Source organism: Oncorhynchus mykiss, chromosome 1 (genome assembly GCF_013265735.2).
Source record: "Oncorhynchus mykiss isolate Arlee chromosome 1, USDA_OmykA_1.1, whole genome shotgun sequence".
In the NCBI taxonomy this organism is placed as follows: domain Eukaryota; kingdom Metazoa; phylum Chordata; class Actinopteri; order Salmoniformes; family Salmonidae; genus Oncorhynchus; species Oncorhynchus mykiss.
In genome coordinates, this window is record NC_048565.1 from 16,989,235 (window position 1) to 17,007,066 (window position 17,832).

Here is a 17,832-nt window from a genome sequence, read left to right on the forward strand (position 1 = left end):
GTTAGAAGAATGGAGCCGGAGGTGATGGCTGCCGTTTTTACGTGCTCCTATGTTGTACATAATGTTTCTGCTACCGGCTCTTATGACCGAAAAGAGCTTCTGGGTATCAGAACAGCAATTACTCACCTCGGACGGGTTTAAGACTTTTTCTTTATTGAGTCTGACGCTAAAGATTTACTGCTGCTCCTGGACCATGCCCAAATCCCTGTCCTTTGCATGAAGAGAAGACGGGGATACAGAGACCACGGATCTGGTTGATGGGTGAGAATAAGTTGGCGAGTAGGTAACCCGCCTCTACCATCCGTCATATTGGCCAACATGCAATCACTGGAGAATAAACTGGATGAGCTCCGTTCCAGACTATCCTACCAACGGGACATTAAACTGTAATATCTTATGTTTTACTGAGCTGTGGCTGAACAACGACATGGATAATATACAGTTGGCTGGGTTTTCTGTGCATCGGGAAGACGAGGGGGGATGTCTATTTGTCAATAATAGCTGGTGCGCAATCTCTAATATTAAAAGTCTAGAGGTTTTGCTCGCCTGAGGTAGTGTGGTACTCTATCTACCAAGAGTTCTCATCTATATTTTTTTGTAGCTGTCTATTTACCACAACAAACTGATGCTGGCACTAAGAACGCACTCAACGAGCTGTATAAGGTCATAAGCAAACAAGAAAAGGCTCATCCAGAAGTGGCGCTCCTAGTGGCCTGGGACTTCAATGCAGGGAAAGTTAAATCTGTTTTACCTAATTTCTACCAGCATGTCACATGTGCAACCAGAGTAAAAAAAACTCGAGGCAACCTTTACTCCACACACAGAGACACGTACAAAGCTCTGCCTTGCCCTCCATTTGGCATATCTGACCATAAATTCTATCCTCCTGCTTAGAAGCAAAAACTAAAGCAGGAAGTACCAGTGACTTGCTCAATATGGAAGTGGTCAGATGATGCGAATGCTAAGCTACAGGACTGTTTTGCCAGCACATACTGGAATATGTTCTGGGATTCATCCAGTAGCCTTGAGGAGCATACCACATCAGTCACCAGCTTCATTAATAAGTGCATCGATGATGTCATCCCCATAGTGACCATACGTACATACCCCAACCAGAAGTCATGAATTTCAGGCAAGAGGCAACTCTGGGATGCTGGCCTAATAGGCAGGGTTGCAAAGAAAAAAACATATCTCAGACTGGCCAATGAAAATGTAATATTAAGATGGGCAAAAGCGCACAGACACTGGACAGGGGAACTCTGCCTAGAAGGACGGTATCCCGGAGTCACCTCTTCACTGTTGATGTTGAGACTGGTGTTTTGCGGGTGCTATTTAATGAAGCTGCCAGTTGAGGACTTGTGAGCCATCTGTTTCTCAAACTAGACAATTTAATGTACTTGTCCTCTTGCTCAGTTGTGCACCGGGCCTCCCACTCTTTCTATTCCGGTTTGTGCCAGTTTGCGCTGTTCTGTGAAGGGAGTAGTACACAGCGTTGAACGAGAACTTCAGTTTCTTGGCAATTTCTCACATGGAATAGCCTTCATTTCTCAGAACAAGAATAGACTGACGAGTTTCAGAAGAAAGATCTTTGTTTCTGGCCATTTTGAGCCTGTAATCAAACTCACAAATGCTGATGCTCCAGATACTCAAATAGTGTAAAAAAGAACAGTTGTATTGCTTCTTTAATCAGAACAACAGTTTTCAGCTGTGCTAACATAATTGCAAATGGGTTTTCTAATGATCAATTAGCCTTTTAAAATTATACTAGGATCAGCTAACACAATGTGCCATTGGAACACAGGAGAGATGGTTGCTGATAATAAGCCTCTGTACGTCTATGTAGATATTCCATTAAAAATCAGCCATTTCCAGCTACAATAGTCATTTACGACATTAACAGTGTCTACACTGTATTTCTGATCAATTTTATGCTATTTTAATGGACAAAAAATTAGCTTTTCTTTCAAAAACAAGGACATTTCTAAGGACCCCAAACATTTGAACAGTATTGTACGTTTCAAGCAAACCACCACAGTTCCTGTGCCCAAGAACGCTAAGATAACCTGCCTAAATGACTCTCACCACGTCTTTAGCCATGAAGTGCTTTGAAAGGCTGGTCATGGCTCACATCAACACCATCATCCCAGAAACCCTAGATCCATTCCAATTCGCATATCGCCCCGACACATTCTGTCGCACTCAACCCTGCCCTTTCCCACCTGGGCAAAAGGAACACCTATGTGAGAATGTTATTCATTTACTACAGCGCAGCATTCAGCACCATAGTGCCCACAAAGCTCATCACTAAGCTAAGGACCTTGGGACTAAACACCTCCCTCTGCAACTGGATCTTGGACCGCCCCCAGGTGGTAAGGGTAGGCAACAACACATCTGCCATGCTGATTCTCAACACTGGTTCCCCTCAGGGATGTATGCTTAGTCCTCTCCTGTACTCCCTGTTCAGCCACGACTGTGTGGCCAAGCATGACTCCAACACCCACCATTAAGTTTGCCAATGACACAACAGTGGTAGGCCTGATCACCGACAACGATGAGAGCCTATTGGGAGGAGGTCGGAGACCTGGCCGTGTGGTTCCAGGACAACAACCTCTCCCTCAATGTGAGCAAGATAAAGGAGCTGATCGTGGACTACAGGAAAAGGAGGGCCTAACACGCCCCCATTCACATCGACTGGGCTGTAGTGGAATCGGTTGAGAGCTTCAAGTCCCTTGGTATCCACATCACCAACATACTATCATGGTCCGAAAACACCAAGACAGTTGTGAAGAGGGCACGACAATGCCTATTTCCCTTTCAGGAGACTGAAAAGATTTAGCATAGTTCCCCAGATCCTCAAAGTTCTACAGCTGTACCATCGCGGGCATCCTGACTTGTTGCATCACCTCCTGGTATGGCAACTGCTCGGCATTTGGCATTATAGCCACCCAAGCCTCTTCTACCACACGGAAGACGGTACCGGAGCGCCAAGTCTGGGTCCAAAAGGCTCCTTAACAGCTTCCACCACAAGTCATTAGACTGCTGAACAATTAATCAAACCCCTACTATTAGCTTAAAAAAAAAAGTATTCCCGCAGTTGCTACTTGCTGTGTTTTTTATTTTTATCTATGCATAGTCACTTTCCCCCTACCAACATGTACATATGACCTTTAACTAACCTGTACCCCTGTACATTGACTAGGCACCGTACCGGTACCGTACCGCACCGTACCCTTTTTATATAGCCTTGTTATTGTAACTTTTTTTTAACTTGAGTTTATTTAGTAAATATTTTCTTAACCAACAATGCAATTAAGAAAAATAACAGTGAAGGGCTTGTATGTAAGCATTTCACGGTAACACCTGTTGTATTTGTATGTGTTGTATTTGGTGCGTTGTTTTTTTTTTATAGCAGGCCACGGCCCCGTGACTCACTGTCTGGAGGAGCAAACCATTTTCGTGAACGGGATGGTGTACCTAACAAAGCCTAAATGCTAAATTTCCCCATATACAGTCAATGGCCAGTTTGTTATCTGTAATGCTTTGATAAATTAGGCATTGTTGCTCACTGTTGGTATAGGCCTTTAGATAAATGTGCACTTATTTTTTTCCCAGTGCGTATGGACCTTTTTGTGTTGTAAAAAAAAATGTTTTTTGAGTACTCAGAAATAAATCATGCGAGTACTGGAACAGTCAAAACATGTCATGCCCTTCCCTAGTTCATTATTAGGCATTAACTGTATTGTATTATTTAAAGGACAAGGACAGACCTTCAAACTAGATAGGCCTAGATGTCTTGTAATAAGTTGGTCTGCGTTTTGAATTCACAGTATATATGTATTTTTTTTAAGGAGTGGGGCAGTCCCATTTTTTGTAAATTGTTTTTGCTTTATTGAAGAGATAATAAAATGTTGGAAAGACCTGGGAGGATGAGTCAAGCGTCAGTGGGCTGGATTTGAACCCATACCGAACTCTGGCATACATATGTTCCGGGGTCAGCGGCTGTAACCGCCAAACCACACAAGCCACATGGGATTTGCAGGTTGTCATATTGACTCTCATTCCAAGGAGCAATCAAATCAATGCATATTATGAATCATGGACAATATTTACAGGATAACATATTGACTCACATTCCAAGGAGCAATCAAATCAATGCATATCATGAATCATAGACATTATTATCATTATCATTAACTGCTATGGAAACAAACCACAGGTCCTATTGAAAGAGAATATTCAACTTTTTTTCATGAGGTTTGCACTTTTATAAAATATGGATTTTCTTTTGTTGCTGTATAAGTAAAGCATGACATATGGGACTAGAAAATGTAACCCAACTCTGTTTGCCTCCCTCAGCTGCAATCCTACCACACCGGGTGAAGGTATCCCAGAGCTTCTGCGTCAATGGCTAGGCCGTCGACAGAGGTAATTATGAGTCAAAGCTGTATTCCCCCCCCCCCCCCCCCCCCCCCCTACCTTATTGCCCTGAGAGGCTCCTTGTGCGATAATCTTGGGCGATAATCATAAAACATGAATCACAGCCGATTGTGCTGTTTGCTCTTTATTGCATCACTGGCTGTGAATTGTCTATGTGTTAATGCATTACTATCTCCGTCAAAAGTCTTGCTCAAGTATGTGTGCGATTTGTGATTGTGGGTGGACATGAAAGGCCACTGTCATAAAGCCTTATCTGTGCCTCCAGGGCATTCCTCACTCGTGACACAGGGCTCTGCGGTTCCAAACCACGCGCACACACAGCCCTCTGAACCTCTGGGGTGCAGGGTGAAATGATTTCATGAGACTAAAAGGCTCTTATGTCATCTTTGAGGTGTCAAGGAGGTTTGTGTCCTCCCATGGAGGAAAATTAAGTTATTCTATTCATTCTCTTATAATTGAATGGAAAAGAGAGGATGAGAGCTGTGAATTAATTAGGTTGAATTCATTAAGAGTTGAATTTCCTTAAGTAAATAATGGTGTTTGCACATGTAACACTAATGAGACCTCTTGACGCCACAGCTCATGTTCTCATTCTGTCGGGTTTTTCCATTCCCGCTAATGGAATCAATTATTTTGATTATGACATTTAGGCAAGGGACCTCCTGCTGATTTCCCCAGGAGGTGGAGCTGTAAGAAAGAGTGATACAAACACACACTTAAAATAGCAACAGTATATGATAATTTACAGTGCCTTTAGAAAGTATTCACTCCCCTTGACTTATTTGACCTATTTTGTTGTTACAGCCTGAATTTAAAATGGATTAAGTTGAAGGAAAAAAAATTGTCCCTGACCCACACGCTATCCCATAATGTCAAAGTGGTATTATGTTTTGGGGAATTTTTACAAATGTAATAAAAATGAGAAGCTGTAATGTCTTGAGTCAGCCCGTATTCAAAACCTTTGTTATGGCAAGCCTAAATAAGTTCCGGAATAAAGATTTCCTTAATAAGTTGCATGGAATTACTGTGTGTAATAATAGTGTTTAACATACTCATGAAAAAATTTACTAATCTCTGTACCCCACATACAATTATCTGTAAGGTCCTTCAGTCGAGCAGTGAATTTCAAACACAGCTTCAACCACAACGACCAGGGGGGTTTTCCAATGCCTAGCAAAGAAGGGTACCTATTGGTAGATGGGGGAACATTTCAAAAAAGCAGACCTTGAATATCCCTTTGAGCATGGTGAAGTTATTAATTACACTTTGGGTGTATTGATACACCATCCAGTCACAACAAAGATACAGGCGTCCTTCTTAACTCAGTTGCCGGAGAGGAAGGAAACCGATCAGGAATTTCACCTAGAGACCAATCGTGACTTAAAAAGAGTTTAATGGCTGTGATAGGAGTAAACTGAGGATGGATCAACAACACTGTAGTTACTGCACAATACTTGCCTAATTGACAGAGTGAAAGGAAAGCCTGTATAGTTAAAATATTCCAAAACATGCATCCTGTTGCAACAAAAGTAACAATGTGACAAAGCAATTAACTTTTTTGTCCTGAATACAAAGTGTTATGTTTGGGGCAAATCCAATACCGAGTTCCATTTTTTTCCTTAAATCTACTTGAAAATCCAGAACATGGTTGTCTAGCAAAGATCAACAACTAAATTGACAGAGCTTGAAGAAATGCTGCACAATCCAGTTGTGGAAAGCTATTAGAGACTTAGCCAGCAATTACGGATGTGAGTCTTTCTGTGTAAGGTGCTAATACAAATATTGACTCGAGTTTGAGTACTTATTTCTGTATTACATTTTTTACATTTCAATAGATTTGCATTTTTTTATATATACATTTTCACTTTGTGTGTATTGTGTGTAGATGGGTGAGAGAAAATCAATTGAATACATTTTGAATTCAGGCTATAACACAACAAAATGTGGAATAAGTGAATAATACTTTCTCAAGGCACTGTATGTAAATCCTGCCATTCGAAACATAGCTACCCTCAGAATGCAACAGTGGTTACAAATGCAGGTGAAGGTGCTTGCATCCTTCTGAACAGTACGGTAAGCAAATGGTTCTTATCAACCTCACTAGTGACTGGAGGTAATTATTGTGGAGCCCACAGGTGATCTTATCTCTCGTAACGTGTGATGACTTTATGAATCAATATTTATTTTCTGAATAAAAAGTCAGTTTCACACTCGATTACTCCTGTGGTAATGTCATCAGAAATTCAGCTGGGGGAAAACAACCTAATAAATTCAATGACTTTGCTTTAAGGTGTTTGGTTTTGATAATAAATGGGGTGGTTTTGATAATAAATGGGGTGGGTGTGGGTTATTTGACTCTCGGCCTATCTCGGTCTCAACCTCTCTTTTTGCATGTGGGTGGCTGTAGTGTTGTCACGATACCAGTATAACAATACCATATTTTACTAGTAAAAAAAAACTACAAAGCAGACTAAACTCTAGTCCTTTTATTACCTACTTTGTAAAATATTGTTTGCTATAGCTTGCTAAATAAACGGGACTCTGGGTGAAATTCAGTCCGCTTCATGTTTTGTTTCCTGTGCTTCCTAAGTGACAACACTATGTATGGGTGTGCATGTGTGTCTTATTGACGGTGTGTACGTTTGTATTGTTTGTACATTACTGGGCAGATGGGTGCACAGTCAGTCCTCAGTGCCACTCTGTGCATAGCACTTCCCAGTGGGCCCACATGGTTTAAAGTCTCTCTGTTGTCACAAAGCCACGGCACATCAAGGGAAGTCTCACTGTCTGTACTTCCCTATCTGAGCCAAAAACATGCACTGTACCAAGATCCGACAGAATGGCATACAGTGAAGCATCTGGTGTCCTCCATTACCCTGAACCATGATCTTATTATTGCCCCCACAATATATATTAATTGATTGAAACTCAATGTTAAATTCAAATCTCCCTACCATCATATCTAAGCCAATATGACACACATCTCTATGACAATTTGCAAATGAACTTGATTGGAAGTGAACAACACACTCCTTGCCTCTCATCATGAGCCGTCCGGCCGTTACCGACAACCACATACCAGATTTTTTTTTAACAGGGTCATCAGCAATTTATGTTTAAGAGTATTTATTGCGCTGACCTTCCTCAATCTAGACGTCAGATTAAAATGAGACTATAGCATCCATAAAGTTCCCATTGGACTTTAAAAAAATGCCAGATTGACAAAGTTTGTAGGTGCAACAGATTTTATTACATTTATATTTTATCGCTCTCACATGCTAATTTATGTCCGCACCAACTATGTGCTTCCTTTTTGTAGCATTTCTGACCATGCTAACAGTTTTTAACTGAAACTCAGTTATAACATGGGGTTGATTGCTCGGCAACAACACAGCTGCATGCTGCCACTGCCAGTCATAAGATGTGTATGCGAACAAACCCAGGCTACTGTATATAGCTAGCTATATGGTGTTATTCATGCTGGGATTAATCAATAAATGCAGACAGATATTTTGATTAGCTAGCTAACGTAACGTTATACCAGTCACATGAGAGCTAACGTTGGCTAGGTAGCAAACCAACAAGCAAGGAAAGCTAGCTGTGTGTGCGCGTACTTGCTACCGGTCAAAAGTTTTTAGAACACTTACTCATTCAAGGGTTTTTCTTTATTTTCACAATTTTCTACATTGTAGAATAAAAGGGAAGACATCAAAACAATGAAATAACACATATGGAATCATGTAGTAACCAAAAAAAGTGTTTTATATTTGAGATTCTTCAAATAGCCTTGATGACAGCTTTGCGCACTCTTAGCATTCTCTCAACCAGCATCACCTGAAATGCTTTTCCAACAGTCTTGAAGGAGTTCCCACATATGCTGAGCACTTGTTGGCTGCTTTTTCTTAACTCTGCGGTCCAACTCATCCAACCCATCTCAATTGGGTTGAGGTTGGGTGATTGTGGAGGCCAGGTCACCTGATGCAGCACTCCATCACTCTCCTTTTTGGTAAAATAGTCCTTACACAGCCTGGAGGTGTGTTGGGTCAATGTCATGTTGAAAAACAAATGATAGTCTCACTCGGGGCGAACCAGATGGGATGGCGTATCGCTCAAGGGACACACCGGTCTAATGTTCATTGCTCATGTTTCTTAGCCCAAGCAAGTCTCTTCTTCTTATTTGTGTCCTTTAGTAATGGTTTCTTTGCAGCAATTCGACCATGAAGGCCTGATTCACCCATTCTCCACTGAATACTTGACGTTGAGATGTGTCTGCTATTTGAACTCTGTGAAGCATTTATTTGGGCTGCAATCTGAGGTGCAGTTATTGTAATGAACTTATCCTCTGCAGCAGAGGGAACTCTGGGACTTCCTGCCCTGTGGCGGTCCTCATGAGAGACAGTTTCATCATAGCGCTTGATGGCTTTTGTGACTGCACTTTAAGAAACTTTCAAAGTTCTTGACATTTCTGGATTGACTGACCTTCATGTCTTAGTCAGTTTTCTTTGCTTATTTGAGCTGTTCTTGCCATAATATGGACTTGGTCTTTTACCAAATAGGGCGATCTTCTCTAACACCCCTACCTTGTCATAACACAACTGATTTGCTCAAACGCATGAAAAAGGAAAGAAATTCCATAAATGAACTTGTAAAAAGTCACACCTGTTAATTGAATTGCGTTCCAGGTGACTTCCTCATGAAGCTGGTTGAGAAAATGCCAAGAGTGTGCAAAGATGTCATTAAGGTAAGGGGTGGTTACTTTGAAGAATCTCAAATATAACATATTTTACATTGTTTGAATACTTTTTTGGGGTCACTACATGTTTCCATGTGTGTTATTTCATAGTTTTGATGTCTTCACTATTATTCTACAATGTAGAAAATAGTAAAAATAAAGAACCCTGGAATGAGTAGGTGTGTCAACTTTTGACTGGTACTGTATATATGTGATGGGATGTATAGACATTATGGACATTATGTGGATAGAATATGTAGTATATCTGAAGAATACATAGGATATAATAGAATATGTACAGCAATAGCTGAATAGGATGACCTTAACTAGAATACAGTAAGTAAACATTATTCAAGTGACCAGTGTTCCATGTCTATGTAAATAGGGCAGCAGGCTCTAAGCTGCATGGTTGAGTAACCGGGTGGTAGCCGGCTAGTGACTAAGTTCAGGGCAGGGTACGTGTCAACACACTCAAATCATATGGTCCAGACGGCTTCAGCAGCAAGGCACTTCAGGCATGCGCATACCAGCTCGCATTACCGTTCCAGAAGCTGTTCCAGCTATCACTGAACAGTGGGATAGTTCCAGACTTATGGAAGAAGTGGCTGAATGTCCCAGTACCTAAAAACAACAGGCCAAAAGAAAATAACGACTTACGCCCTGTAGCCCTGACATCTGTACCTAATGAAATGTTTTGAAAAAATAATTAAACATTCTCTCTGGTCTCTCATCCCAATTAGATCCAAACCAATTGGCCTACCATGCCTCCAGGGCTGTTGTATATTGAGTTATTGGTCATTCTGAACAACATCTACGAACATTTAGAAAAGGCAAATAGCCTAGTGAAAATTGTATTTATTGACTTCAGTAGCGAGTTTATCATCCTATCCATCTACTGGTGGATAAACTGGTGAATTTGGATGTCAACTCTCTACTGATCACGTGGATTAACAGTTTCCTTGTGAACCGTACTCAACAAGTGAAGTTTCACTCCACCATCTCTACATCTGGAATGGTGAATACAAGAGCCCCTCAAGGTTGCGTACTTTCACCGATACTGTACACAAACAATTGTCAAGCCTCTGACTCAGCCCACAAATTCTTTAAATATGCATATGACACTGCTGTTTTGGGTTTCCTTCACCCAGACCAAGCCTCTCTTCAAGGTTTTGACAGAGAACCTTTCAACAAATAAATGTTAAGAAAACTAAAGCGCTGGAATTTTTTTTTAACACAAACTGAACCATTTTAATGTCCACCACCATATCTTACAAATGTTCTATAAATCTGCTCTGCAGAGTGTGCTGTCCTTTGGTCTGATATTCAAGTTTGTAAACATGCGAGTACAAGACCAAGTCAAACTTCAGCGCTTAATTAAGACGGCGGGAAGTATAACTGGCATAGATCAAGAATCAGCCACCAACCTGTGTACATAACTCATCTTCCTAAAACTTGAAAGCATTTTTACAGGACAGTACTCATCCCCTTAACTCAAAACTCAGTCGCAGCAGCTGGACAAAGGGAAAGAGACTTCAAAAGAACATCAAAACAGTCTGTTTTTCCGTCAAGTATACAGCATATTGCACTTTAAATGGGTTGCTATAGCACTGTTAATGAATTATTTGATGTAGTTTCTGAATCTGGAGGCCGCTAGTGATTGCTATTTAACAGTCTGATTGCCTTGAGATAGAAATTGTTTTTCAGTCTCTCGGTCCAAGCTTTGATGCACCTGTACTGACCTCACCTTCTGGACCTCACTTTCTGGCTCGGGTGTCTTAGATCATACGGATTGCAATTTGTAACATGTCATACAAATTGTAAATGGTAAATGTAATTTTAAATGGATTATGGACAACCACAAATGAATGCATACCATACGAAACATAACATACTAAATGGTTTATTTACGGATTTACGTACAGAATAATACGAAATGCTATGAGATCAGGTTGCAACCAGCCAGCAGCATGCAGTCAAAAGAAAATAAAATGCTTGCTAACTTCGTTATCTACTTGATCAACTGTTTTAGACTAGACTATTATATTTTCACCTAGCAAGAGAAATAAATGTGCAATCACTCTTGAGTGACTGAAACTTCTTAGATGTTGAGTCCCCTGTTTAGGGGACCTGCATGGTGCTGCTATCGGTTCCGACCGACACTTGGACACCGTACAGTCGTGGCCAAAAGTTTTGAGAAGGACACAAATATTCATTTTCACAAAGTCTGCTGCCTCAGTTTGTATGATGGCAATTTGCATGTACTCCAGAATGTTATGAAGAGTGATCAGTTGAATTGCAATTAATTGCAAAGTCCCTCTTTGCCATGCAAATGAACTGAATCCCCAAAAAAACATTTCCACTGCATTTCAGCCCTGCCACAAAAGGACCAGCTGACATCATGTCAGTGATTCTCTCGTTAACACAGGTGTGAGTGTTGATGAGGACAAGGCTGGAGATCACTCTGTCATGCTGATTGAGTTCGAATAACAGACTGGAAGCTTCAAAAGGAGGGTGGTGCTTGGAATCATTGTTCTTCCTCTCAATCACGGTTATCTGCAAGGAAACGCGTGCCGTCATCATTGCTTTGCACAAAAAGGGCTTCACAGGCAAGGATATTACTGCCAGTAAGATTGCACCTAAATCAACCATTTATCAGATCATCAAGAACTTCAAGGAGAGCGGTTCAATTGTTGTGAAGAAGGCTTCAGGGCACCCAAGAAAGTCCAGCAAGTGCCAGGACCGTTTCCTAAAGTTGATTCAGCTGCGGGATCGGGGCACCACCAGTACAGAGCTTGCTCAGGAATGGCTGCAGGCAGGTGTGAGTGCATCTGCACGCACAGTGAGGCGAATACTTTTGGAGGATGGCCTGGTTTCAAGAAGGGCAGCAAAGAAGCCACTTCTCTCCAGGAAAAACATCAGGGACAGACTGATATTCTGCAAAAGGTCCAGGGATTGGACTGCTGAGGACTGGGGTAAAGTCATTTTCTCTGAATCCCCTTTCCGATTGTTTGGGGCATCCGGAAAAAAGCTTGTCCGGAGAAGACAAGGTGAGCTCTACCATCAGTCTTCTGGCCACGATTGGCCACGATTGTACGTGTGGACACGGTATGCTCCTTCTCCTGTCTTGTCATTTTAGTCCACGTGTGCTGATAAACAGTGCCAAACTAACAACTCTGCCATCCACACCTGTGCGAAGTGAGCCACAATAACGATTTAAAATAAAATAAAATGTTATTAGTCACATGAGCCAAATACAACAGGTGTAGTAGACCTTTCAGTAAAATGCTTAGTTACGAGTCCCTAAGCAACAATGCAGTTAAAAAAATATATATGAATAAGAAATAAAAGTAAGGAGTAAATAAAGAGCAGCAGTAAAATAACAATAGCGAGACTACACACAGTCATGTCATGTGTTGAGGTAATTGAGGTAATATGTACACGTAGGTAGAGTTATTAAAGTGACTGTGCATAGATAATAACAGAGTAGCAGCAGTTTAAAATAGTAATTTGATGTAGCCATTTGATTTAGATGTTCAGGAGTCTTATGGTTTGGGGGTAGAAGCTGTTTAGAAGCCTCTTGGACCTAGACTTGGTGCTCTGATACCGCTTGCCGTGTGGTATCAGAGAGAACAGAATATGATTAGGGTGGCTAGAGTCTTTGACCATTTTTAGGGCCCTTCTCTGACACCGCCTGGTATAGAGGTCCTGGATGGCAGGAAGCTTGGCCCTGGTGATGTACTGGGCCGTATGCACTACGTATGCTCGGCCTCCGACGACAAGGCACTACAGTTGCCATACCAGGCAGTGATGCAACCCATCAGGATGCTCTCAACAGGTTTTTAGAAATGTTTGCAAATGTAATAAAAATAAACTGAAATATTAAATTTACATAAGTATTCAGACCCTTTACTCAGTACTTTGGCAGCGATTACAGCCTCGTCTTCTTGGGTACGACGTTATAAGCTTGTCGCACTTGTATTTGTGCAGTTTCTCCCATTTCCTCTTTGCAGATCCTCTCATGGTCAGTGAGGTTGGATGGGGAGCGTCGCAGCACAGCTATTTTCAGGTCTCTCCAGAGATGTTCGATCAGGTTCAAGTCTGTGCTCTGGCGGGGGTACTCAAGGACATTCAGAGACTTGTCCCGAATCACAAGTCTGCTGCAGAAATGTTTTGGTACACTTCCCCAGATCTGTGCCTCGAGACAAACCTTCTGGGGCTTCCAAGTTGCGCAGCGGTCTAAGGCACTGCATCTCAGTGCTAGAGACGTCACTACAGACCATGGTTTGATTCCAAGCTGTATCACAACATGCCGTGATTGGAGTCCTATAGGGTGGCGCACAATTGGCACAGCGTCGTCCAGGTTAGGGTTTGGCCGTCATTGTAAATAATAATTTGTTCTTAACTGACTTGCCTAGTAATGGAAACAGGATGCACTTGAGCTCAGTTTCGAGTCTCATAGCGAAATGTCTTATTACTTATGGAAATACGTTTTTTTTTTTTTTAATGTTTTTTATAAACATTATACAATCCTGTTTTCACTTTTTCATTATGGGGTATTGTGTAGATTGATAAGGAATGTGTTTTTATTTAATCCATTTAAGAATAAGGCTGTAATGTAACAAAATGTGGGGTCTGAATACTTTCCGAAGGCACTGTATCTACTCATTTTGCCACTGGCGGGTCAGAAGCTAAATATGCAATTGAGGCTGTCTGTGTTTTGCTTTGTGGCCATCATCCAGGCCTGGCTGTTTCATATTGCTGTCCATGTTGACATCCACGTTTCATCTTGTCATCCATGTTTTTTCATATTACCATCTATGTTTCATATTACCATAGATGTTTCAGATTGCTGTCCATGTTTTTTCATATTGCCAGCCAGCGCACCACAGTATAGTAGAGCTCAGAGTAAGGAAGTCCTGTGTCACGCAGAGAGATGGATTGCCAATCCTCTTTACATTTCATCGAGTGGGTATCGCCAGTTTGCAATACCGAACAAGTTGTGAGCTTCAGAATATTCAATGAGTGTTGAGCATTCGTAAATTCATCAGTTCTTCTGCGCTGTGGCACACTCGGACGAGTGTGTAGCCAGAGGGAATTTACGAACACACCCTTAGAACACAAGGAGACCAGTCAAGCATGGTTTGGGTTGGTGGCTTGTTGCACTCAATAACATTTAGAAAATAGATGTCTGGAGCTGAGTCCACTTTGTCAATCTGGTAATTGTGTTTTTGGCAGTGGGTGTTTGTGTAAGGCTTTTTGTAGTGAACTTATTTCACCCTTTACAAATGGTCTGACATTGTTTTCGACCATGTATACACAGTTACATATTACAGTCACTGGTTCCTGTTGAGGTGATACCTTGAACCCTTGCAGTTATTGCCCTGTTGTGAGAATCCATTCTAACTGCTCAGTGACTGAATGTCTTCATACTATTTGTCAAAAGGCTGTAACTACACTGAACAGAAATATAAACGCAACATGCAACAATTTGAAAGATTTTACTGAGTTAAAGTTCATATAAGGAAATCTGCAAATTCATTAGGCCCTAATCTATAGATTTCACATGACTGGGAATACAGATATGCATCTGTTGGTCACAGATACCTTAAAAAAGGTAGGGGTGGATCAGAAAACCAGTCAGTATCTAGTGTGACCACCATTTGCCTCATGCAGTGTGACTTCTCCTTTGCATAGAGTTGATCAGGCGGTTGATTGTGGCCTGTGGAATATTGTCCAGCTTAAGGCTGTGGCGGTCACGAAATTTCGTTAGCTGGTGATTGTCAAGCAAATAACTTTCGGTCTCACGGTAATTTACCGTTAATTAACAAACAATTGAAGCAGCTCCTGGCTTCCACACAGCTTACAAGCCACTGATGCAGACCTTTGGAACATCTACATTTTAAAAAGTCTAATGAATCAATGTAATATAGTCTACACCTTCAGAAAAAATCCATTGTTTATTTTAGACAGGTTTAAAGATTTGTAATACCTTGTAAGGCTCAATGATGAGACTAATGATGATTTTTTTTAAAGTCACTTGAAAGTCATGAGCTCTGTATTGTTTTTTTTGTGCAGGCTGTACACAATTCATTAGTCACTCATTCACAATTTGACAAGCACTTGATATGCCTTGAAATTGACGGCGGCATCCCCTTTGTGGCCATAATGCACCTTAAAAAATCCTTGCCTTTTGGGGCCAGTGGCCATTATTTGGCCACTTTATTTGTGATACAAACCTTACTAAAACATATAGGCCTATGGGCTAGGCTACATGAGGTGTGCAACAATGATTAGAAAAAGTCGCTGGGCATAATTTACAAGTGATAATATATTATTCATAGGCTAATATTGTCACCCATCAGACTATTCTTGATTTAATCATATATGTGTATATGTGACATTTGTTTTTATTTAGAATGGACCATTATTGCACCTGTATCGGGGCAGGGGAAAAAATACTTGTCATCTATGTACTTAAATAGCGAATGGAGAACTGCTTTTCCCTTTTTTCATTTTCATGCCAGCCAGGTTGGCTATACTCCTGTTGTAAAGAGAAGCAATGTGCTTAATATTAGGAAAGTTGAGAAATAAATATAGTAGGCCTAGCCTATAGAAGGCTGATGGGATCCTCTTTTTAATAGAGGCCATCACCCTGTTTTCTCCAGCAGTTGCATAGCCTATAGAAATGTTGCGCAACATGAGCTCATGGGCCCTCATGAAGTGTTTGATTTAGATTTTCGATTACATTTGCATTGATGTCAGCGTGATTAGAGGGACAGGAGAGTGCTGAGTACCAGGCAGTTAGCAAGTTTGGTAAGCCATCAGCAGCATCAGAGCTTGGAGAAGCCTAATTTACCGTGACTAAACGGTCACGTGAAATTTGACTGCCTTCATGTCTCGTGTCCGCCGGTGTGACTGTAATACAGTCACCGCAACAGCTGTAGTCCCACTCCTCTTCAATGGTTGTGAGAAGTTGCTGGATGTAGGCGGAAACTGGAACACGTTGTTGTACATGTTGATCCAGAGCATCCCAAATGTCTGAGTATGCCGACCACGAAAGGAGCCGCAGTGGGGGACTTGGTTCAAAATGTTGACATCAGCAAACCGCTCGCACACACGACGCCCTCTACCTGGTACAGTTGAAACCCGGGATTCATCCGTGAAGAGCACTCTTCTCCAGTGTGCCAGTGGCCATCAAAGGTGAGCATTTGCCCCCCTGAAGTGAGTTACAACACTGAACTGCAGTCAGGTCAAGACCCTGGTGAGGACGATGAGCACACAGATGAGCTTCCCTGAGACTGTTTCTGACAATTTGTGAATAAATTCTTTGGTTGTGCAAACCCACAGTTTCATTAGCTGTCCAGGTGGCTGGTCTCAGACGATCCCGCAGGTGAAGAAGCTGGATCTGGAGTTCCTGGGCTGGTATGGTTACACGTGGTCTGCGGTTGTGAGGGCAGTTGGATGTATTGCCAAATTCTCTTGAACGACGTTGGGGGTGGTTTATGGTAGGGAAATTAACATAAAATGATCTAGCAACAGCTCTGGTGCACATTTCTGCAGTCAGTATGCCAATTTGGAAGCTCCCTCAACTTGAGACATCTGTGGCATTGTCTTGTGTGACAAAACTGCACATTTTAGAGTGGCCTTTTATTGTCCCCAGCACAAGGTGCCCCTGTGTAATTTTTTAAAATATTTATTTTACCTTTATTTAACCAGGTAGGCAAGTTGAGAACAAGTTCTCATTTACAATTGCGACCTGGCCAAGATAAAGCAAAGCAGTTCGACAGATACAACAACACAGAGTTACACATGGCAAAAAAAGGCCTTGGTGGCAAGGTAAATACAATATAGCAAGTAAAACACTGGAATGGTAGTTTTGCAATGGAAGAATGTGCAAAGTAGAAATAAAAATAATGGGGTGCAAAGGAGCAAAATAAATAAATAAATTAAATACAGTTGGGAAAGAGGTAGTTGATAGGGCTAAATTATATGTGGGCTATGTACAGGTGCAGTAATCTGTGAGCTGCTCTGACAGTTGGTGCTTAAAGCTAGTGAGGGAGATAAGTGTTTCCAGTTTCAGAGATTTTTGTAGTTCGTTCCAGTCATTGGCAGCAGAGAACTGGAAAGAGAGGCGGCCAAAGAAAGAATTGGTTTTGGGGGTGACTAGAGAGATATACCTGCTGGAGCGTGTGCTACAGGTGGGAGATGCTATGGTGACCAGCGAGCTGAGATAAGGGGGGACTTTACCTAGCAGGGTCTTGTAGATGACATGGAGCCAGTGGGTTTGGCGACGAGTATGAAGCGAGGGCCAGCCAACGAGAGCGTACAGGTCGCAATGGTGGGTAGTGTATGGGGCTTTGGTGACAAAACGGATTGCACTGTGATAGACTGCATCCAGTTTGTTGAGTAGGGTATTGGAGGCTATTTTGTAAATTACATCGCCAAAGTCGAGGATAGGTAGGATGGTCAGTTTTACAAGGGTATGTTTGGCAGCATGAGTGAAGGATGCTTTGTTGCGAAATAGGAAGCCAATTCTAGATTTAACTTTGGATTGGAGATGTTTGATATGGGTCTGGAAGGAGAGTTTACAGTCTAACCAGACACCTAAGTATTTGTAGTTGTCCACGTATTCTAAGTCAGAGCCGTCCAGAGTAGTGATGTTG

At 41.6% G+C, this 17,832-nt stretch overlaps 1 protein-coding gene across 3 annotated transcripts in view; it reads left to right on the forward strand.

The window, feature by feature from the left end:
• The window catches only part of LOC110493316 (cAMP-specific 3',5'-cyclic phosphodiesterase 4C), a 153,857-nt gene that overhangs the window by 6,726 nt on the left and 129,299 nt on the right, over window positions 1-17,832 (forward strand). For 2 of the 3 annotated variants that reach the window (XM_036955294.1, XM_036955434.1), the window contains exon 2: window positions 4,357-4,425. In XM_036955294.1, the coding sequence (XP_036811189.1) occupies window positions 4,405-4,425 (21 nt within the window). In that variant the 5' untranslated portion in view covers window positions 4,357-4,404. Of the gene's footprint in view, window positions 1-4,356; window positions 4,426-9,119; window positions 9,179-17,832 lie in introns of all 3 variants that reach the window. The other variant, XM_036955227.1, reaches the window with a different exon arrangement.